The sequence below is a fragment of the Gastrolobium bilobum genome, unplaced genomic scaffold (genome assembly GCF_033153095.1).
Source record: "Gastrolobium bilobum isolate Gb01-03AN ecotype WA unplaced genomic scaffold, APGP_CSIRO_Gbil_v1 utg6195, whole genome shotgun sequence".
In the NCBI taxonomy this organism is placed as follows: domain Eukaryota; kingdom Viridiplantae; phylum Streptophyta; class Magnoliopsida; order Fabales; family Fabaceae; genus Gastrolobium; species Gastrolobium bilobum.
Genome location: NW_026898878.1, coordinates 112,436 through 134,841, shown reverse-complemented (window position 1 = coordinate 134,841; position 22,406 = coordinate 112,436). Strand labels below are relative to the sequence as shown.

At 32.6% G+C, this 22,406-nt stretch overlaps 3 protein-coding genes across 5 annotated transcripts; 2 read left to right on the top strand and 1 right to left on the bottom strand.

Annotated features, from left to right (window-relative positions):
* Positions 1 to 4,364: 4,364 nt before the first annotated feature.
* LOC133284956 (heat stress transcription factor A-2c-like) lies at positions 4,365 to 7,964 on the bottom strand. 3 transcript variants are annotated; one of them, XR_009747952.1, is made up of 4 exons: positions 7,276 to 7,964; positions 5,661 to 6,760; positions 5,465 to 5,557; positions 4,365 to 5,009 (listed from the first exon to the last, which is right to left on the bottom strand). XR_009747952.1 is itself a non-coding variant. In XM_061482097.1 (2 exons), the coding sequence occupies exons 1-2, from the start codon at positions 7,597 to 7,599 to the stop codon at positions 5,978 to 5,980; spliced, it is 1,107 nt and encodes a 368-aa protein (XP_061338081.1). In that variant the 5' UTR covers positions 7,600 to 7,964; the 3' UTR covers positions 5,577 to 5,977. The 3 variants fall into 3 exon arrangements, 1 of the variants encoding a protein (XP_061338081.1); XR_009747951.1 differs by lacking the exon at positions 4,365 to 5,009 and having other exon boundaries at positions 5,028 to 5,557; XM_061482097.1 differs by lacking the exons at positions 4,365 to 5,009; positions 5,465 to 5,557 and having other exon boundaries at positions 5,577 to 6,760.
* Positions 7,965 to 13,181: 5,217 nt separating this feature from the next.
* Positions 13,182 to 16,763, top strand: LOC133284975 (uncharacterized). Its single transcript, XM_061482124.1, has 3 exons — positions 13,182 to 15,796; positions 15,872 to 15,977; positions 16,071 to 16,763. Exons 1-3 carry the CDS (start codon positions 13,182 to 13,184, stop codon positions 16,761 to 16,763), a joined length of 3,414 nt encoding a protein of 1,137 aa, XP_061338108.1.
* A 299-nt stretch (positions 16,764 to 17,062) lies between these two features.
* LOC133284974 (uncharacterized) lies at positions 17,063 to 19,936 on the top strand. Its single transcript, XM_061482123.1, has 7 exons — positions 17,063 to 17,336; positions 17,417 to 17,658; positions 17,750 to 17,956; positions 18,223 to 18,315; positions 18,840 to 18,941; positions 19,025 to 19,315; positions 19,832 to 19,936. The coding sequence occupies exons 1-7, from the start codon at positions 17,063 to 17,065 to the stop codon at positions 19,934 to 19,936; spliced, it is 1,314 nt and encodes a 437-aa protein (XP_061338107.1).
* The last annotated feature ends 2,470 nt before the right edge of the window (positions 19,937 to 22,406 follow it).

Genomic DNA, 22,406 nt, shown 5'->3' with positions numbered 1-22,406 from the left:
ATTGTCTCTACCATATACATACTTCACTACAAGATTACAAGTTCAATCCTCACCGTCGTTACTTTCGAGTGGAATTAAAATACGCATAAGGTAAACCAAAAAAATTAGAACTGTACAATATCCACATTTCAAACAAAATATTTTTGTATGAGGGGATGTATTAGAAATTAATATAAATCATTAAAAAAGCCCTAAGATAATACCTTAAGATTTTGGAATGAAGTTATCCTTTAGAAGATACTTTTGAATCTATGCAATACATACATAAATCATTGTCATCTCGTATTTATATGAATCACGAAAAATTAACCAATATAATATAGTTTTAATAAAAAAATTAAAAAATTAAAAAAATTATTTAAATAGTATTTATTAATTTGATATAACTTAACCAGTGTTGACCAAGCAATCCCACAAATTAAATGTGACACTTGTGTTAAAACTTAAAAGTGAGATAAGATAATAATAAAAATATATATGTGTGTGTATGTGTTAGGTTTGGGGACCCATAATCAAACTGTAATTCCTAATTAGTTATTAAATTATATTATTTTAATAATTTTTTAAAAACTATATTGAAAAGGCAATGGAAAAAATCTGCTGGGCTTGTGGTATTTGATTGTTATTTTTTTTATTCTTTAAAACAGGGTGCTTCACTGAGTAATCAACTCACCTATTCATCTTATTTGGTTATTCCATTGTTCAGCTTTTATTTTATTTTTAAACAGATGTTTTGCATATTTGCTCACTCTTTATATGCATCTTATTTAATTATACTATTTCTCCATTATCATTTTTATAAAATATAGGCTTCATGTAACCACTTTAGGTAATTTTTTAGACTAAGAAAAAAATAAGGAAAAAAATATTACAAGAGAACAATGCAGCATTTTCTCTACAATAAATTACGCGCCAAATATAATTATTTTCCTATTTCTATAAACAATGTGAGGTAGAGTATTTAGAATTAACTGCCATTTAGTAAGATATCTTAAAAATTATGACGTGTTTGGTTATGCCTTTTGGGTTATGATGACATTATGGTTTCATTAAAATTTACTGTTTTCTTAGTGATATGTGAAATTTAAGTATTATTTGAGACTGTTGAGTATTCTCTTAATGTTTTAATTTTTTTTTATTGTGGGTTTAAAAAATTGAACAAACAATTCCGGATACAATTCATGATTTGACATAGGGTGTTTTAGAAGTGCCTCTGAATCATTATTTGCTGAGAAAAACATTTTTCCTCAAAATCTTATAATTTCACTTCATTTTGAGAAATTAGTTTTGTCAAATGCGCTATCAATGATGGCTGATATTTCTCGGTTTTTCTTCGTAGTTTTTTTAGCACTAAGAACCGTTGCTCCGTCTGTTTCATACATTAATTTGCGGCAGCTCGTCAGTTAGAAATAGGTGTAGACATTGAATCCCATGCTGCAGGTTTAACCTACAACGTTTTATGAATATATAACCCCAAAGTCTGGCCGATTTTCGATTAAGTTTTTAAAACATTGATTAATTACATATATCACGGAAAACATTATCCTATTTCATATGTAATATAATCCGATGCTGTCTTTCTTTTTTCCCCTTGCCGTGGTGAAATCTATGTTGTAGCAGAGTGTTGGGACATTAAAGTGCGATGGAATCCCACGGGATTAATAATAGATTAATTAAAGACCATATTTCATTGATCCAGTAGCTGTTGACATATAACTTTTAATTAAATCGAAAATAAGGTTAGATTTACTTCTTGCTAGTGTTCTTTCGTCAATCATTAATAAATCATCCACATTTTTAACATAACCTTTATATTGTTGAGAGCGTGGAGATATTTTAGAATAGAGAACTTTTTTCTCTCCCAAACTTTCGTTAATATATTTTATTTTTTTAATAAAATGCATTGCTTAGTCAAAGCAACAAAAGTTATCATAAGTCATAACTATAATAATAAATTGAGTAGATTATTATACTAATCTCTGTTTTAGATAATCCTGCCTTATGGAGACAGTAACGAAATTGTTTCTACCGGCTCATATTGATTTAATTACGTCATCAATTAGCCAATCATGAGCAATTTAAAGTCTCGTGATTTTTTTTTTTTTTTTTTGTAGCTTAATGCTAGCCGACTCAAATTAAATCCTAACGAAACAGATCAAGCAAACACCAAAGATGAGTTACTAGAACACAATCACTTACAAAGCACTGAACAAACCCACAGACTCAGTATCAAAACCAAATTTCGAAGTTAACAAAAGGAGGGGGTGTGTCCCTCTTTTACAAGCATTCTAATCACTATCAGTATCCCTTTCCAAACAAGAGAGTAAAGATGATCAATATAAACATGAGATTTTCTTCTGTCATGGTATAGTAGCTAACTTGTATAAATTTTCTGTTGCAAAGTTGCTTTCTCTACAAAATAGCATGTGGATTAAGGGATCGTTTGCATGAGGCTAAAAAACTATCCACGTCCTAGGATTAGTATTTTTCTACTGGGGAGACATATGTTTTTGAAAACATCATAGTTTTGAAGAGTTGGTTTCTATGATATATAATAACATTTTGTAATTTCATAATGCTGATCACAATTAGTAGTTCTGTCATTAGGACCCAGAATTCAGAACATTGTTTGTATCCGTGCCTATGAAGTTGAAGACCCGTCTCGTGACCCCTTTTACAGTCCTAAACCAGTACTAGTTAAACCTTCCAAAAATTCTTATATGGGAAGAAATTAAGAAAGAAAAAGGGGGAAAAGTTATTCAAATAAAACATCAGCAGGGTATCTGAGATAGGGTTGTGCATGGGTCAGGTCGGGTCAGGTTTTTGTCCGACTCGACCCAACTTGATTTTTATAGGTTAGGTATTTTGACCCGACCCGCTTTAATTTGATCCAAGTCAGGTCCGATTTAGATTGGATTTTGTTGAACTAGTTCAGAACCAGTTTGGATCTGACCTGACTTGGTTTCTGAAGTGGGTCTGACTTGGTTCTGAACTGGGTCAAATCTAACCTGACCCGTTTTTTACTTGGTTTTCTCACAAAATTTTGTCGAAATTTTTAGGTTGCAAAAGACGAAAATTTCGTCACAAGTTTTGACGAAAATGATTTCTTCCATCAAATGTTTTAAACGAAAAAAGAATTTTGTCAAAAAATTTGACGGAATGTTTTTCGTTCAAAATTTCGATGAGAATGTGTTCTGACGAAAATTTTGACGGAAATTATTTCGAGGGAAATGTTTCATTTGAAACTTTCGACGAAATTTAGATTCTCTAAAGAATTTTGACAGAATAATTTTTTCGTCAAAATGTTTTTTTTGTCAAAAAAATTTACGGAATATTTTTATAGAAATGTGTTTCGTTGAAAATTTTGATGGAAATTTTTTATCAAAAAACTTGACGAAAATATTTAGTTGAAAATTTTCGATGGAAATGTGTTTCGCTAAAAATTTCGACGAAAATGTTTTTTTGTCAAAAAATTTAACGAAAATTTTTTCGTCGAAAACTTTTGCCGAAATTTGAAATCTGAAAAGAATTTTGATGAATTTTTTTACCGTCGAAATTTTTTGTCGTCAAAATTTTTTGATGACGAAAATGTTTCCGTCGAAAACTTTCGCCAAAATTTGAAATCTGTAAAGAATTTTGATGAAATTTTTTGTCGTCAAAATTTTTGATGACGAAAATATTTTCGTCGAAAACTTTCGCCGAAATTTGAAATATGTAAAGAATTTTGATGAAATTTTTTGCCGACGATATTTTTTGATGACGAAAATGTTTCCGTCGAAATCTTTCACCAAAATATGAAATCTGTAAAGAATTTTGATCAAATTTTTTGCCGTCAAAATTTTTGATGACGAAAATATTTTCGTCGAAAACTTTCGCCAAAATTTGAAATATGTAAAGAATTTTAATGAAATTTTTTGCCGTCGAAATTTTTTGATGGAAATGTGTTTCGTCGAAATTTTCAATGGAAATTGTTTTGAGGAAAATATTTTATTTGAAACTTTCGACGAAATTTAGATTCTCTAAAGAATTTAGAGAAAATATTTTTTCTGTCAAAATTTCTTATCGAAATATTTTTGTCAAAAACATTTACGAATTTTTTTTACAGAAATGTGTTCCGTTGAAAATTTTGATGGATATATTCTTTATCAAAAAACTTGACGAAAATTTTTGGTCGAAATTTTTTGATAGAAATGTGCTTCGCTAAAAATTTCGACGAAATTTTTTTTTGTCAAAAAGTTTAACGAAAATGTTTCCGTCGAAAACTTTCGCCGAAATTTGAAATCTGTAAAGAATTTTGATGAAATTTTTTTCCGTCAAAGAATATCGATGATAATGTGTTTCGTCGAAAGTTTTGATGAATATATTTTTTTATGAAATATTTTGACGAAATTTAGATTCCGTAAAAAAATTTGACAAAAAAAATATTCCGTCAAATATTTTTACCGATATGTTTTTAGTCACAAATTTTGATGAAAATATTTTTCGTCAAAAATTTTGACGTAATTGTGATTTTTTTTTCACATAATGGGTATGGGTCAAGTTTTGGGTCAGTGGGTCAATATTAAAACGAGTCAGGTCTAAAACTGACCCAAATAAAAATGGATCAGTATTTAAACCAGTTCAAAAAATATGAGTATTTATGGGTCGGGTCAAGGTCAGATCAAGGGCAGGGCAAGTGAACCAGTTTTTTTGCACACCCCTGATCTGAGACCCTTGTCCCTCCAATGCTCTCCAAAACTTCCAAACATAATAGAATTAGCTAGCCACGTTTTGCTCCACTCCTTATCCTAGTTCCTCCTTTGAAATAAAGACTAGAATAATATGTTGTAAAGAACCAATTCAACCCAAAAGCTTAAGCTGTGGAGTGAAACTATATTAATGGTTATTTTATATATCTCAACATCTGTAAATGATCAGTGGCTCAGCGCGAAACAATGACCCCCAACCACTTCATGTTGTTCAACTGAATCTTCTACTTTACGAATGATTGAGAATGGCATCAAGCATCACTACAAAAAAATTAGGCATGTTAACTATTCAAATAAATAGCAAAAGCTGCCACAAACATCTGCATTCTCGGAATCACTAACAGAATTATATATATTCAGATAAGTCTACTTATGCAACCCAGCGGTGTGATGGGACTTGATGGGCAACTCTAGCCCAAGAATGTGTAATCTGGTTTGGTTTCTTTCCTTCATTTTCAAAAAGAAAAAGAAAAAGAAAAAGATCACTCTCTTAATGTGATCACGCTCTAGACAGTGACACGTCTCATCTTGAGAGCCCGAAAAATGATTCTTTTGATGAGAACGGATCATGAACATGTGATGAAACCTAATTACATGGTACAGAAGTAACATCATATCCATCAAAGTAATGGACCGTGGCCTCATTTTATTTCTGACCACAATTGCAAAGGACAAAACACTAAAAAAAATTAGGAGGGAGAAAAAATCAAACCGACAACGTTAACCACCAACTGGCTTTTGATAAGCAACATTCAGTAATGATTGTTGGAGATGAGCTACTTCTCTGCACTCTACATCTTCTGAATAATCTACATTCATTAAGGTAATAAAAATAAAATAAAAAATTACAACAGGGAATGACATATCTGGTTGATACATACATGGGGTTTGAGGGGGTAAAAAATACTGAACCTTGAGATAAATAATGACCAGCTATCACTACCAAATATTCTTGTCCAAGAACCAGCAGCAACCTACCTCATCAAACATCAAGAAAAGTGAGAATTCAGGGTTTTACCAAGTGCTACAACAAGGACATTTAATAAAGTTAGAAACACTTTAAAGTAAATCAATTCCATTCTGCTTGTAAATTTACTGTCTTGCCAATTAGGATGACTCCACCATACGATGCCACCTTTGGAGTAAATATTGATTTGACCGGACTGGAACCTGGTGAACTGAATGAAAAAGGGTTAATAAATCTTGATTCAGTGGTTTCAGTGGTTCACTTAATGACTTGAATGCAAGCAGCCAAAGCCATTGTCCAATACATTGATATCTTCATATTCATCTTCATTTTCAGTAGTTGGAATGTCAATGTCAAATTGACCCTCAAATTTCTCACTAAACAGTAATTCTTCCCAGAACTCTTCATCAAGTTCTCTGTCCAGCCTCTCTTGTGGTTCTAGTACCTCCAGTCCTTCCTCCTCCTCTCTACTCCCCCTTCCAAAACCCTGCATTTCCATAGCTAGCACTTCCAACTCTGACACTCCAAACTCACAATCCCAAAATTCTAAGGGCTCAACTTTAACGGTGCTCCTTCCTTCACCACCCCTGCTTGATTCTCCAATACCTCCTAGCTCAATTTGCCTTCTCCTCTTTTTGGTCATGGCTTCTTCAAGCTCCTCTCTCTTCTCTTTCTGTTGGAGTAGTTGCTGAACAAAGGCAGGGTTTTTCATAGCTCTAGCTAAGAATGCCATCATTTGTTGCTGCTTGATTTCTGTCCCTTGTAACCTTTGCTCCATCTCTTCAAGGCACATTCTGGTATTCTGTTGCTTCTGTTTAAGATTCACAAGCTCCAACATTAACAACCGCTTGTCGTGCCTCAAACGATCAATCTCTTCATCAAGTCCTAAACGGCCAACTTGAACACAGTGATTTTGTACTTGTTGGGAAGGGTTAGGCTGGGAAGGTGCTTTCCTTCTCCTTATGTTCCTCAATAGGTGCCTGTGCCCTTTGAGGAACCCTTCATTTGCAAACTCCCATCTATCTGGATCAATTTTTCTAAAACCCTGTAAAATCGAATACCACAATCAATATGAAGAACCAAGAATTAGACAAATTGAGAATAAGTTAGAATTGGAATAACAATGGCATAATTCTTCATTAAAACATTGCTAGACAATTATTTCATTGAAAAATATAAGTAAAAGAAACTAGTAACTTCGACCAGAGAAAAATTAGAAAATGAAAAACAACAAAAGCGAGAACAAAAAGGAGTATAAAAAAACCACTCTCAGTTAAACCCGACTAACGAGTATGGAGCGGAGGAAATCCTCTTACGCAGCCTTACTCTTGCATAATTGCAAAGAGACTGTTTCCTGAATTCGAACCCATGACCTTTCAGTCACGAAGGAACAAAAAAGAGTATCATTCAAAGGAAAAATATAATTGGTCTCTTTAATTTGTCTCCCGAAGTAAAACATTAAACCACATAGGCGTTAATATTTTGAAACTCAGATTAAGTCCTGGTTGAAGGAAAAATAGAAGAAATTAAAGAGATTGATTGAATTAAGATAGTACTTACATAAGTGTTTAGTTGTCTAACAAAGCTCGAGAAATTGTTGTGCTTGAAGTATCTGGGTAAAAGATCTAAGGAGAAGGCATGTGGATCCCAAACCACAAAGCTGGTGCCACCTCTGCTCCATGAAACCACGTGATTGGTTGTTGGGTCGTCCACCACATCAAAAGTTTTGGTGAGGAATGGAGGGGGTCCTATGTCATGAAGCCCCACCATTGGCTGGGGTGGTGGAATCATTGGTGGGAATTCACCTCCTGATTGAAATGATGATGATGGTGGTGGTGGTGGTGGTTCTAAGTATTCTTCTTTCACTGAGTACATATAATTCATTTTCAAATTCTCCTGGTAAAGCTTAGTGGGTTCTGATATCTGAATTCTGTTATTTATGCTTCTTCCTATGCAGATTGATAATTCTATACCAGCCTTATTTGTTCAGTGAAGAAACTTGCACATAAGCAAATTTGAGAGCAGAAAATTGCAAAAGTATTGAAAACCCAGCTTGAACAGCATAATCCAAATGAGGTTGGAGAGAAGGTTGTAAGTAATGATGATTGAAACATTAAGAAACAGTGAAGGTTAGGATTTTGTTTGTCAGATAAAAATACAGATGACTCTGTTTTCTTCTTTGTTGGGAAGGAAAGTCGTTTATGCCGTTAAAAAGAATTGTTTATTTTCCCTATCCACAACTATGAAGTGATTATATAGAGTGAATGGTTTGAGGGATTATACAGAAGAAAATAGTGGAGTTTATTGAAGAGCAATGATTGATTAGAATGTTCTAGATATCTTGGGAGTAATATTTATTTGATTTAATTAGCCCCTTCATTGGATAGCAATTGGATGATATAGAGAAAGTGGATGGTCACTTGGTTCGGAAAATTCTGGAAGTTACAAAGGCATTGCATGATGATGTGATGTGATGTGGTGATATCATATGGGTGTGTGGTGTGGGGTTCCCAGCTGGTCTGAAAAGATTGGTTTTGGTTACCACACTGACTTAAAATAACATGAATATCATTTAATAATTGAATACATCAATTATATCATTTTCTCTTGAAAAATTATTTATTTTAGTTTTATTTTATTCCCCGATTCTAATTTTTTTCCTTGGAACGAATAGCTTCTTTGACTAAATACTGAATCAAGTAAGGTAATAATTATTCTAAATCTTATAACAGACATAAATTTACCAAACAATTCAAGTGACAATATAATATTACAAAAGGTTCACATAATCTGAGGATCATATATATATATATATATATATATACACTAACAAAAAGCGTAAACAAAATAGTACATTCACTACAAGAAAAGGTGTATTTCGCGACTGAATTTCAACGACGGTTGACTGTAAACCGTCGCAAAATATGATATCACGACTGTTAGTACGACGCCCTAACCAACGGTCGTTAAATATAACAATTCTACGACGGATATCAACGACGGTTTGTAACCGCCTCCAAATATATCATTTCACGTCGGTTGAAACTGACCCTGAATATACAATTTCACGTCGGTTGGGCTAACCAACTCAGAATATAACATTCCACGACGGTTCGGTTAAATGTGAAAAAAAATTAAGCATAATGACAGCCAACAGGATTTGAACACATTACACCTTGGACAAATTAAATGACAACAACCACTATGTCATTGAATTCTTCGTGCTATTTTGTTATTATTATTAAGATATATATGTGTATAGGATCCTTTGATATCGGTGTCAAACTTTGAAATTTAACACCAAATTATAACAGTTGACTTCTACCAATGAACGATTATCATTTATTAGGAATTGATTTTTAATTAATGAATTGGATTCATAATTAATGATAATCGTTGATTGACGAAAATCAATAGTTAGGATTTAGTGTCTAATTTTAAAGTTTGAAACCAGTGTCACATGATTCTACCCCATATATATTACATACTTTTACGTGTTATTTAAATCAAGCTTTTCAACTAGTGACACTTCCAATTGGACTAGTGAACCACTTATCTACTACCGAAACCGAGTCAATAATAAGTCGCATTTTCATAAAATTGGTTCAACCATATAATTTTGTTGAGTATCTCTTCTCTGAAATCTCCTTGCTATAATTTAGACTTAAAGCACCGAAATTGAATGATGGTTACATAATTTCTATACATACCCTAATATGGAGGCCGGTACAATTGGAATAATGAAAAGTTATATTAATAGAGTATAATTTGGAGATCAAACTGAATATTTAATAACATAGTAATTTTGAGTGGAAAGTCAATCAAATTTATTTCGTACCATTCGCTTAATGAGAAAATGTGTATTAAGTGAGAGAAAAAAATAGGTCATGAGAGAGAGAGAATGGAAAAAAATAAAATAAAATAAAAGTATGGGTCCATCTTTTTGTGAAAGTGAAATGAGCACAACTTGTGTCAATTTGAAACGACAAATATTTATGTACAAAAAAGGACAAATATTTATTTCGTAAAATAAATTATGGTTAATATTTAAAATAAATGAATTACTGTAAAAATCCTAGTTTATTTTTAATTTTAATAATCCCTCCTAAATATTTGAAGATGTCACGTTTTAGCAAAGCATAAAATGTAAGTGTATTGACCTAACTTAATTGTAAGGTTGTTATTTGAATTAGTTTTCAAATTTAATATCAACGTGGGAAGTTAACGTGGTTTTAATTGGTTTTCAAATGTTATTTAAAGATCAGTTATTCTTGCGTGATATCAAGGTTCATCCATCCTTGAAGCTTTTGAGTAAGGATGAAAGCATGCGTTTTATCTTATGTGTTTGGGAAATAGTTCCAATGATTTTGGGAAACCAATAATCTGAAGATGCAATTTCCAAATAAACTCTTTTATGTGTAGCATTGATGACGACGACCACAAGAGACGTTAAGATTCTTTTATCTGTTTGACTTAGTTGGTGTTTCAATATTTAAATTAAAAAAATATAATTTTTAGTATACTTCATAAATAAAAGGTATCTTAATGAATAATGTAACTAAAATAAACGATGTTATCAAAAAAAAAAAAAATAAACGAAAAAATGTGTATCATTTTAAGCGAGAGAAAAAAAAGTAATGGAAGTGATAGAGAATGGACAAAAAAATAAAGGTATGAGTTCCACCTTCTTATGAGAGTTAAATGAACACAACTTGTGCCAATTAAAATTAAAAATATTTTTCTATAAAATAAATTATAATTAATATTTTAAATAAATGAATTACTGAAAAAACCCATTTAATTTTTAATTTTAATAATCCCTCCCAAATAGTTCTTCAATCCCACTATATTTTCAAACCCAAAAGCCCAAATTTTCTCATTCCCTCTGACCCTTTTTTCCCTTTCCCACATTTTCTTTTAACCCTCCCTCCTTTCACCTTCCTATTCATTAGGTTTTTCACTACCCGCGTTATTTCAGTAAACCACAAGGAGGACATCCCCGCGTTATTTCACTTTTCGCTTCCCTTCCCCTTTCATAGTGTAAACCTTTTCGTTTTCAACATCAGTTCTTCCCCTTTCTCTTTCAGTTTTCGCTTAATCACCTTTTCGCTTCCCTTCCTTGTTCATTCGAACATCAGTTGTTCAACGGCTTATTTGGTCTCGTCATCTCAAGGCCGGTAAGTTTTTTTAAAAAATTTTGTCATCTCTTGATATTTTCATTTCCTCATCTTCATTTTGATTTTGTTTTGGGGATTTAGGGTTTTGCTTATTTGGTCTCAGCCATTATTTGACAATGCTAGTTTTTTTCGAAGGGGCTGTGTTTCTGAATTTTTATATCTCTGCCTCTACCTTCTAATCTTTGTTGTTCTGTTTTTCCCCCTATCAAACGAGTAAATCCAAGCAATGAGTTTCAATTTACGAAAAAATTTTAGTTACTGTTTTTTTGAAGTCCAATGTGGTCACTAGCTAACATAGCTAGATTTTTTTTAAGAAAAAAGAAAAACTTGGAATAATAAACGCACCAAGATTTAATGGTTTATTGTTTTTTTTTTGTGAATGAGCGATTTTTACTGGTTGATAATATCAATTTTTTTATTATCAATTTTTTTTTGAACAGGAGTAAGGACCATAGGAGCGAGTTGTGCGTGAGAAGCGAGAATTGTAGCAGAGGGGAGGATTGGAGAATAGAATTGTAGTAGAAGCGAGTACATAATATATATTATTTATATTGATACTTAGTATATAAAATTAGTGATCATGGTGTTTAACTTGTTTATAAAATTAGTACATAATAGAATTGGGCATCTCTGATCATCAAAACTGACTGCTTCTTCAAGAGTTTAACTTCATTCCATAAATTTATCAAGTGCTTGAATCTGTGCTATTTGATTTGCTTAAATTGATTTATGGTATTTGAATTTGTTGAGGTTGGTTATACTAATAGCTTTCCACTTAATATATAGGTGCACTTGTAAGCAATCTCCTCATTGGAAAGTGCAATTGGTCCCTGAAAATGTAAGTTATATTTTGTTGAAGAGAGAGATGTTGGGGAGATGAATGTCATGACTATCTTAATATCATTCGTAGTTAGATTGGGACTTGGTTAGTCTAAAGTAAAAGATCTCTAAAATTTATTTTAAATATGAGCTAACTAAATGGTTTAATTGACTTTGTTATTTTGTTCTTCAAATATGCAACTTGTGTTACTGGTTATAGTTGACTTGTAATCATGTCTTATTGGTGAAGTGAAAGATTTATATAACATGTTTTATAATTGCAAATGTTTGATTTAATGTGCTTTGTATTGAAATGCCTATTCTACAAAATTTGGCACTTATTTTGCATGCTATTAGGAATTGATTTTTATTGTTAAGTGTTGATCTTCACAATATGTATAACCCTATATGCTTCCTGTTGGTTTTATGTATAATTAATATGCAAGTTTAGTTATAGTGATTTCTGTGTATAATTAATATGCAAGTTTAGTTATGGAGAATCAGAGAATAGGTAAAATGATAAAAAAATTTGACTATTTACTGACTTGCATGCTTGATCTGTATTGGTTATTAAATCTATTTTTAATAAATAAATTGGAATCAATTTAAGTTTGTATATATTATGGCTTGTGTCCTTTTAAATTATTTTTTTTGCAACTTTTTTGAGTTCACTCCCTTTTAATCTTACTGCCTTACTATATGTGCATTTTAACTTTATATTAACTTCACTGACTTTTTATGTTGTCTTATTTCATGCCTCTTTCTGTAAACTGTCAGTGCCTTATTGAAATTCTGGTGTATAGTCCCTTTCACTTTCGATACCATCTTTGGAGGTACGTGTAACCTAACACACACTTCATTGATGCATGTTATTTGATGCTATTTTTTGTGTAGAAACAAAATATTTTGCACCGCTTGTAATTTGCATTGCTTGTGTGCTAGTTTATATTGTAAGTTTGGAATCTACTAATTGCATTGCATATATAAGTTTGTCAGTTAAATTGGAATCAATTTAACTTTTATATATTATGGGCTATGCCATTTTTAATTTTCCAATGGGAATTTTTTTGAGTACCCGCCCTTGTGACCGTTTTTTAATTCTCTTTCCATGATATGATTCATCTTTATGGATTGAGTGACTTTTAGTAGTACTAATTTTCGGTTGGGTCTTACACTTCACTTGTTATAATAAACGTTATTTTAATATCATCACATAACATGCTACTAGACTGAAAATAATTTCACGCATAAGGACTAAATTGAAAATATTTTTGGTATAAGAATCAAATAAAATATAAGCCCTAACCAACCTTAACCCCAACCATATTGTTAACCATAAACCCTTACACTAACCCTAAATTAAACCAAAACCTTAAAGATAGATCCATGTCTCTCTTTATCTGAAATTACAAACTCCCAATCAATTTGAATTGACTTGAATCTTAATTTTTATAGAAACATTACAAAGCAATGGATAAGTCTTGGATTATGCAGCCACGTAATTCACCTGCATATGAACAAGGTGTTCGGGCTTTTATTGATTTTGCATCACAAAATCGTGGAATTGAAGGTGAAATATTATGCCCTTGTCCAGTATGTGGGTTTAGAAAATGGCAGAAAAGAGATGTTGTGTATGATCACCTAATTTGCAGACAATTCCCAAAAGGTTACACTTTTTGGTTCCATCATGGGGAGACAAACATGGGAGAGGCTAGTAATGTTACTACTGCATTTAATGCCAATGACACCCATGAAATTATGGTTGATGAAGATCCAATGCAGAACATGATCAATGATGCATTTGGAGTTGATATGCACAACGTAAATGAGCATAACCTTGAATGTAATGAAGATATTGCCCAAGGGGGACAATCAACAACAAATGAAGCTAAAGAGTTTTTTGAACTAGCTAAAGATGGAGAACAACCATTATATGAAGGGTGTACAAAATATTCAAAGCTTTCTTTTATAGTGAAGTTGTATCACATTAAATGCCTTTGTGGGATGACAGACAAGGCTATGACAATGGTATTGGAGCTATTACAAGATGCATTTGACCATGCAAAAATTCCAAAATCATTCTATGAGGCAAAGAAGACTATCACCAAGTTAGGTTTGGACTATCAAAAGATAGATGCATGCTCAAAAAATTGTATGTTGTATTGGGGTGTCAATGATGAAAATATGCAGACGTGCAAAGTTTGTCACAGCTCCAGATGGAAGACAAAGAATAAAGGTGATGATATTTTAAGATCCGATGATGGCCGCAATAAGAAGAAGGTGCCAGCTAAAGTTGTTCGATACTTCCCATTGAAACCGAGATTACAAAGATTGTTTTTGTCCTCGAAGACAGCGAATGATATGAGATGGCATGCTATGGTAAATAACAACGATGGCATGATGAGGCATCCTCGGGATTCTGAAGCTTGGAAGAAGTTTGATTCAATAAACACCTCATTTGCATTAGACCCACGCAATGTGCGACTTGGATTAGCTACTGATGGTTTTAATCCCTTTGGTAACATGAGTTCTAGTTATAGCATTTGGCCGATTGTCTTAGTTCCTTATAATACCCCTCCGTGGGTATGCATGAAGTCTACATCCTTTATAATTTCAACAATCATCCCTGGTAAACAAATGCCGGGGAATGATATTGATGTTTATCTACAACCCTTAATTAAAGAGTTGAAGGAGTTATGGCATGATGGTGTGGATGCATATGATTCTGTTAAGCGGGAAATGTTCAAGTTGCATGCAGCCTTGTTGTGGACTATTAGTGACTTTCCTGGTCTTGGAACATTGTCTGGATGGAACACCTACACTGGACTTGCTTGTCCAACATGCAACTTTGATAGTATTCCTTGTCGCCTTCCCTATAGTAGGAAATGGTGTTTTATGGGTCATCGACGTTTTCTTGATCAAAGACATAGGTTTAGACTGAACAGGATTCGTTTTAATGGACAACAGGAGCTTCGTCATCCACCCAAGATAATTTCTGGTTTTGATGTTCTTGATCAAGTTCAGAATGTTGATGTCACTTTTGGTCGTAGTCAAGATGTTAGAGGAAAGGGGAAGAGGGTACGTGGCAATGCAGGTGTTAAACAATGGAAAAAGAAAAGCATATTTTTTGATCTTCCTTACTGGGAGTCCAACTTACTGCATCACAATCTTGATGTGATGCATATTGAGAAGAATGTGTTTGATAATATTTTATACACCTTGTTAGGTGATAGTGCAAAGTCTAAAGATCACCTAAATGCTCGAAAAGACTTGAAAGAATGGAAGTGTAAGTCAGACCTTTGGCCAGGTGAGAACGGGAAATATCCTTTAGCAATCTACACAATGAATAATAAAGGCAAGAAGGCATTCCTTAGTACTTTAAAGAACATTTCAGTGCCAGATGGTTATTCAAGCAACATTTCTAGGTGTATTGATGTAGACACTCTTCGAGTGAATGGAATGTTAAAAAGTCATGATTGCCATGTATTGATGCAACAACTTCTACCATTGGCTATGAGGGTAGCATTGCCTGAACAGGTGTCCAAGATTTTAATTGAATTATGCTCTTTCTTTAAACAAATATGTAGTAAGGTGTTGAACGTCACAAGTTTAGAAAGATTGCAACATGACATTGTTTTGACTTTATGCCACATGGAAATGTTATTTCCCCCTTCGTTCTTCACAATCATGGTTCATTTGATTGTTCACCTTGTTGATGAAGTTAAGCTAGGAGGTCCAGTCCATTATCGGTGGATGTATCCTATCGAGAGGTACTTGGGACAATTGAAGTCGTATGTACGAAACAAGTCACGACCTGAAGGATCCATTGCAGAAGGTTACTTAATGCAAGAAATTCTTACATTTTGTTCTCGATATCTTGATGATATTGAGACTAGATTTAATCGACCGGGTCGTGTTGATGATGCATGTAATGAAGAACAACCTAACCCACGTGTTAAGGAATTTTTCCTCCAAGTTGGAAATCCACTTGGTGGTTCTTCATATTTCAATCTTACACTGACAGAAAGATTACAAGCTCATAGACATGTCCTAATCAATTGCCCGGCAGTTGATCGTTATCTCAAGTGAGTAACACTTATACATTTACCAATAAAAATTTCATCTTCACGTTGTATGCCTAATATGTTAATCATATGTAGGGATTTTAGAGTGGAGGTGCGGAGACGCATTAGACATCGAACAAGGAGTCAAGCTGAAGTTGACAAAATAGTTCACAGAGAGTTTGTTACATGGTTCTCCAAACGGGTGAGACATTGTCTCATGTTTTGCATGAGTAGTTACCATCAATGTTATATGTCTATGGAATGACTAATAATACTATTGAGATCTTATTTGTAGATTGTTAGAGAAGTGGAAAACTTGAATGAAAGTGATAAAGCTTTCATGCTTTCTCTTGGTCAGGGTCCCATTGTCCAAGCTAGAAGATTCAATGCATATAATGTTAACGGGTTCAAATTTCGAACCTTGGCACGTGATGATGGCTTGAAAACTCAGAATAGTGGGGTATATGGTTCGTTTGGCACTAGAAGTTATTCTAGTAATAATGATCCTCAAATGAGGTTTGGGGATGTCTTATATTATGGAAAACTGGTAGACATTATAGAGATAAACTATTGTGGTTTATTCACGGTTCCTTTGTTCAAATGTCAGTGGGCTAATACCACTAATCCTAGAGGCATTAAAAAAGATAAGTTGGGATTTACTTCAATTAATTTCAATAGACTAATACATACTGGTGAACATGAAGATGATGAGCCATATATCAAAGCCTCAGAGGCACAAATGGTTTATTATGTGGATGATGAAATAGAAAAGGGTTGGAGTATACCTGTTCATTTGAAGCCAAGAGACTTATATGACATGGGTGAAGATGAAGAACTTATGCCTTCCATAGAGTCATTTCCATCACAGAACTTGGAAGATATTTTTTTTGATGATGCTATGCATATGCAATTGGCAAGACCAGATGCTGATGATGAGCCTCCTAGTTTTACAAATAATGAAGATGACAATGATGAAGTTCTTACATGATGGATACTCAAGTTTGCTTTAATGTTTTGTTTTAGTCTTTTTGGTCAACATAAGAAATGTAATAGCTCATGTAATACATACTTCTTATGTTGTTTGAGAGGTGCCAAACTTGTATTGTTACTTTTAATTTTTAGTTCATGGAATACACCCTATTTTTTGCACATTGTTTACTATTTTTAATACACATGATGATTTTGCACCCGCTAATCTTTTTCATAAGGTTGTTTTTTGCAAGACTTATAATTTTTTTTTTACATACGAGGATCTTTGCTAACTATTTTTAAATTGGATTTGTAGGAATGGCTCGAAAACCACGATACTCTATGAGGGTTCAATCGACACCATCCGATATCCCTGCATCTTCTCCAGTGCCTAATGCAGCTGGTTTAACAGCCCAAAGTGCTCCTTTACTGAATGAAAGCCCATCTAATTTTATTGGTAATCAATCACCTTTAACTGATGAAGAAATTGATATGGTGGAACCAACAAATGAACCACATGAAATACCTAATGCAAGTTCCCAATCTGCTGTTAAGAAAAAATCCCCCAAATATTGGACCGTTGATGTCATAGGTAATTAAACTCTAATCCACTTATTTATTAATCAGTCCATATTTTTTTATTCTTACATTGATGTTGACATAACTGCTTAGATGATAACGGAGTAAAAAGGGAGCGTCACTTGCGTATTCAGGATTTGCTTGTGCTTCCTGACAATCATAAGGTCATATTAGAATGGAATGACAATGGCCAACCAATTCAAGAATCTGGTGGCTTGTATGGTGTATATTCAGGTTCAATTGCTGCTGATTGTCATAACTTCCCAATCATCTATCTGAAATGGCCACATGTTCCAAGCTTTCACAAAGAGCTTGTCTGGGAAAACCTTCTCAAAGTATGGTATTTTCCTCAAGTTTGTGGTTTTATTTATAAATATATGCTATCTTGTTGGTGTGTCGTTGATTCCTCATATTTTCATTTTTAAGGCTAAGTTTGATGTCAACGATGGAGATCATAAAAAGTGGATAATGATGGACCTCGGAAAGAAATGGAAGGACAACAGATCAAGGCTGTGGCACATGTTTAAGAATTCTGATATGTCCTTCGAGGAAAGTATTGAGAGATGCCCAATGGGAATTCCAAGAGAACAGTGGGCTTCTTTTTTGAAGTACAGATTCGAGAAAAGAACAATGGTAATAACATTTTTCATTTTTATACATGTCATCATTATGGTAATCATTCTGGGGTTGTTTTTTTATACATTTTCATAGTATTTTTCATTTTTATACATGTCATCTTTTTTGGTGGAATCAATCAACACAGGTATAGAATAATTGCATCTAGCTAGAACATGATAGGAAAGAAAATTAGGACAAGAGAAAGATAAATGAAGAGGAACGCCGATTGTGTTGAACTTGTTACCATTCTAGGGTACTTAATTATTTTATGTTTAATGTAGGAAATTGCTGAAAAGAATACTGCCAACAGGGAAAAGCTAACAATTCCACACACTTTAGGCTCAAAGTCTATTGCAAGAAGAAAAAGAGAGCTGGTACAGATTTTTATTTTGTATGATTATGTGATTCTGTGGTTCTTGTTAAGTAAAAATACCTTTTTTGGTTATATAACTCATTAAGTACAGTGATTTGCATCCATTATTTTTCTACTTGGTTTCGATTACAGAACTTTATGTGTATGGTTTGTTTAAATGATGGATGACCCTCAAGTTTGGTTAAGGAACATGGTAATCTGCATTTGATGAATTGTAGTAGTTTCTATGGTATACCTTTAATAGATAACTTGTTATTTTTTGATAGAGATGCAATTGGTGATTCTGGTTCCCAATTTTTGGGCCTATTCTTGATGTTCTGCAAAAATTAATTTTATGCATTGCTTGTGCCTTGTTTTGGAGTTATGATTGAGCATCTTGTGGTGTATCTTGTGTGATAGGCATTGTGTAAATTTTTTTTTGTTCTTAATTTTTGGTTGCTGTCCAACTCTGTATTGCTATTAGTACTTGGTTGAATCATACAGAGTCTTGGTAAATAATTTTTGTTGGTTATTTTATTGTTTTAGGAAATTGAAAAAGGTAAGCCTATCAGTAGAGCGGAAATGTATGGCTATTCACATCTGAAAAAAGATGGTACATTTGTGAATGAAGAGGCTATGGAGAAAAATGTAAGTGGAATATAGTTGTTTACTTGTATTCCTATATGACAATGTTAATGTTTTTAAATTGGTTGTTGGATCAAATTTTGTAGGATTTGTTATTATCTGCACAAAATGATGGAACTTTATCCGAAGAAGATGCTTATGTTCAGGTGTTTGGGAAGGAGCACCCTGGACGTGTACGGGGTATGGGATTTGGGGTCTGCCCTTCCCAAATTTTTAAACGTCATTGTAGTTCTGGGGCATCTTCCTCAACATCTAGAGACAATGAAATTAGAGAGTTGAAATCTAAAGTTCAATCTTTGGAGGAAGCATTGGCTTTTGTGGTACGTAGCTTTGGGGGTCAAATGCCCCCTGGTTTTGCATCAAATGGATTGCAACAGGTATATAATACATTTACCAAAATTTTCTTATGTTTTCTGTTTGAGATGATGATTGGAACTTGTTTTAGTCATGTATTTTAAATTGTATAATATGACTGCAAGGGCAGAATAATTTGTCAAATTTAACGGATTTAAGGAACTTGATTATTAGTCTCTCAATATATTGTTATATTGTTATATTGAAACTATAAAGTTGGAATTCCATCACATGTCTACAATTGCTCATATTCAAACTGTACGAACGTAGATCTCTAGTTTCACTGTGATATGTCTGCTGCATATTTTCTGATATAACATATTTGATAATTACAAATTTTCCATGTGGTACAAGGTTGAACAGTTTTTCTTTGGATAATAGTTTTGGTTGGTATAATAATGTATAAATCTTAGTAGTTATGGTTCTTCGAGACACTTATTAATTGGACAAAAACAATTTTTTAAGTAAAGGCTTTTAAATTATTTTTCAGTACCCAATATGATTGAGACTTATATTTGAGCTATTTTTTTTTTTTGCAGCCTCAAAATTTGGGCTCTCCCAATGGATTCAGGCCATCCTCTTCTGCTAGTCATGTACCAAATGCCCAAGGACCTGAACTTCAAGGACACCCATCTCCTCCATAGTTCTCCTTTTTATATATATATTTTTTGTTTTCCAGAACAATATCAGGGTGATTACATTTTGATGGATAGCTTTTGGTGATTACTTTTTGATGTATAGCTGTTGGTGATTACTTTTGGATGGATAACTTTTGTATTTTGGTGTATATCACAATGTCAGGGTGATTTTTTGGTGTTAGGACAATGCTACTTTAACCAACAATTACATTTTCCATTTGATGTTTTAAATTATTAGAATTTAGTGCAAATGGTGATTACTGTTCTAACTTTAATTATGGATGAAAAGCCTTGAATTTTTAATTTATTTATATAATTATTATATTGGATTATAAAAGATTGACTTTTAATCAAATTTGCCATTTTTAGTAATTAAACATATATTGCCATTCCTAAAATATATATATATATATATATATATATATATATATATATATATATATATCAAATTGTATCTAAAAAATAAATGTTAATTTTAAAATTTTAATTTATCAGCTTAAATGATATTTAATGTTTAAATTCTTGAAAATAAATTATTCATATATTTATTTGACAACGTTTTGTATCAGTAAATATTTCATTATTTACCAAAAAAATAATGTATTATTTTATTATAGAATTGATTAAATATAAAATATATTAAATTTTATTTGTTATTCCACGACGGTTAAAAACCGCCTTCGTATATCTACCACTACAAATATTAGGCATTTGAATTGTTATTCCACGCCTGTTAGAAATCGCCTTTGAATTGTTATTCCACGACGGTTTCCTCGCAGCCTTGGAATTCTAATTCCGCGACGGTTTACCAAACAGACTTGGAGTTCTTATTCCAAGACAGAATTCCACCGCCTTGTTATTGTTATTCAACGACGGTTAGGCACAGCCTTAGAATGCTTATTCCGCGACGGTTACAAACCGCCTTGGTATTCTTATTCCACGACGGTTATAAACCGCCTTGGGATTCTGATGACCGCCTTATGAACCGTCGTGTTTTTCCCAGTCGACGGTTATTCCAGCGGTTCAGCTAAACCGTCGTTGAATTGCCTCTCGACGGTAGTAACAACGACGGTTGGTTAACAGCCGAAACACGCATTTGGAGGCGGTTTTAACCGTCGTGAAATGACCTGTGAACCGCCTCTGTATACCTCTTTTGTTGTAGTGATTAATGCGGAAAACAGCAATAACAATTGTAGGTGAAGAATGCAACGAGAAGCATGCATGTGTTGGCGAGCAACTAGCGGGACATGGCACCGTAGTGCATGCAGTCAATACTCTCGGAATGTGACTACTAAGTCAGCATCTTGGTTTTGGTTCCGGGCAACTTGCATATCAACTTGCATTTGTTTAATATTGTTACGAAGCTCACATGAATCATGATAGTAATAAAACAATTAAATATATATATGATGGCTGTATCAGATGAAATTTCTGTAACCTTCTCGAATGTATGATGGGACATCATATTTTCAATTAGGAGCGCAGATGATTCTTGGTTCTCCTTCTCTTTTTAGCACCAATTTTCTGATTTCTTTTTGACTTTTCCTCTTGGAATGTGATGGTCATGTGTTTTCCATGCCCAGGCTTTGTATGTCCTCTAACTTAATGGGACAAACATTTGCACATGTATTTTGGCTTAAATTTGGCGTATGTTATTTTTCGGTGATGGTGACGAAAATAATTTGAGATTATTGATTAGCAAATAAAAAGAATAATATTCTAAATTGATAACAAAATAAAAATTGAGTTCCATTCATTTTTTATGCATCATAAGTTCTGTCATTGGACAAAATGAAATGATGAAAAATAATAAAAATTATAAAGAGAAAAAAATCTAATAACGAAATATTTACCAAAAAAAAAATCTAATAAGTAATTGAAAATAAAGAATGATAATTTTATATGCATCATAAGTTCTGTCATTGAACAAAATGAAATGATGATAAATAATAAAAATTATAAGAGAAAAAAAATCTAATAATGAAATATTTACCAAAAAAAAAATCTAATAAGTAATTGAAAATAAAGAATGATAATTGTATACAAAACATTAAATTATAAATTACCTATCTATATAAGTTTTTAGTAATTATTATTTGTTCACCAAAATTTTTATTATAGTTCTACTTTAAATTTTGTACGACTTTTTTTTTTTTGGTAAACATTGTACGACTTTACTACTTAATGTTTAGAACTGTTTAGCTTGAAAGAAACAATAAATATAATATCATATTTAAGGTTAATATTGTAAAGAATATAATGGTTGATAAAAATAGTGAATTGTTACATGTTTAAAATTAAGTGTATAATTTATTAAAATTTAAATTTAAAAAAATGTTTGAAATTTTATGTTAAAATGGGTGATTTGTAATTTAACAAAAAAGCATTCATTGAAACTGCAAACTAAAGCAAAAAGCCTTCAATTATGTATATCCTAATTTAAACATTCATTAGGCGAATCATGTATATCAGGGGT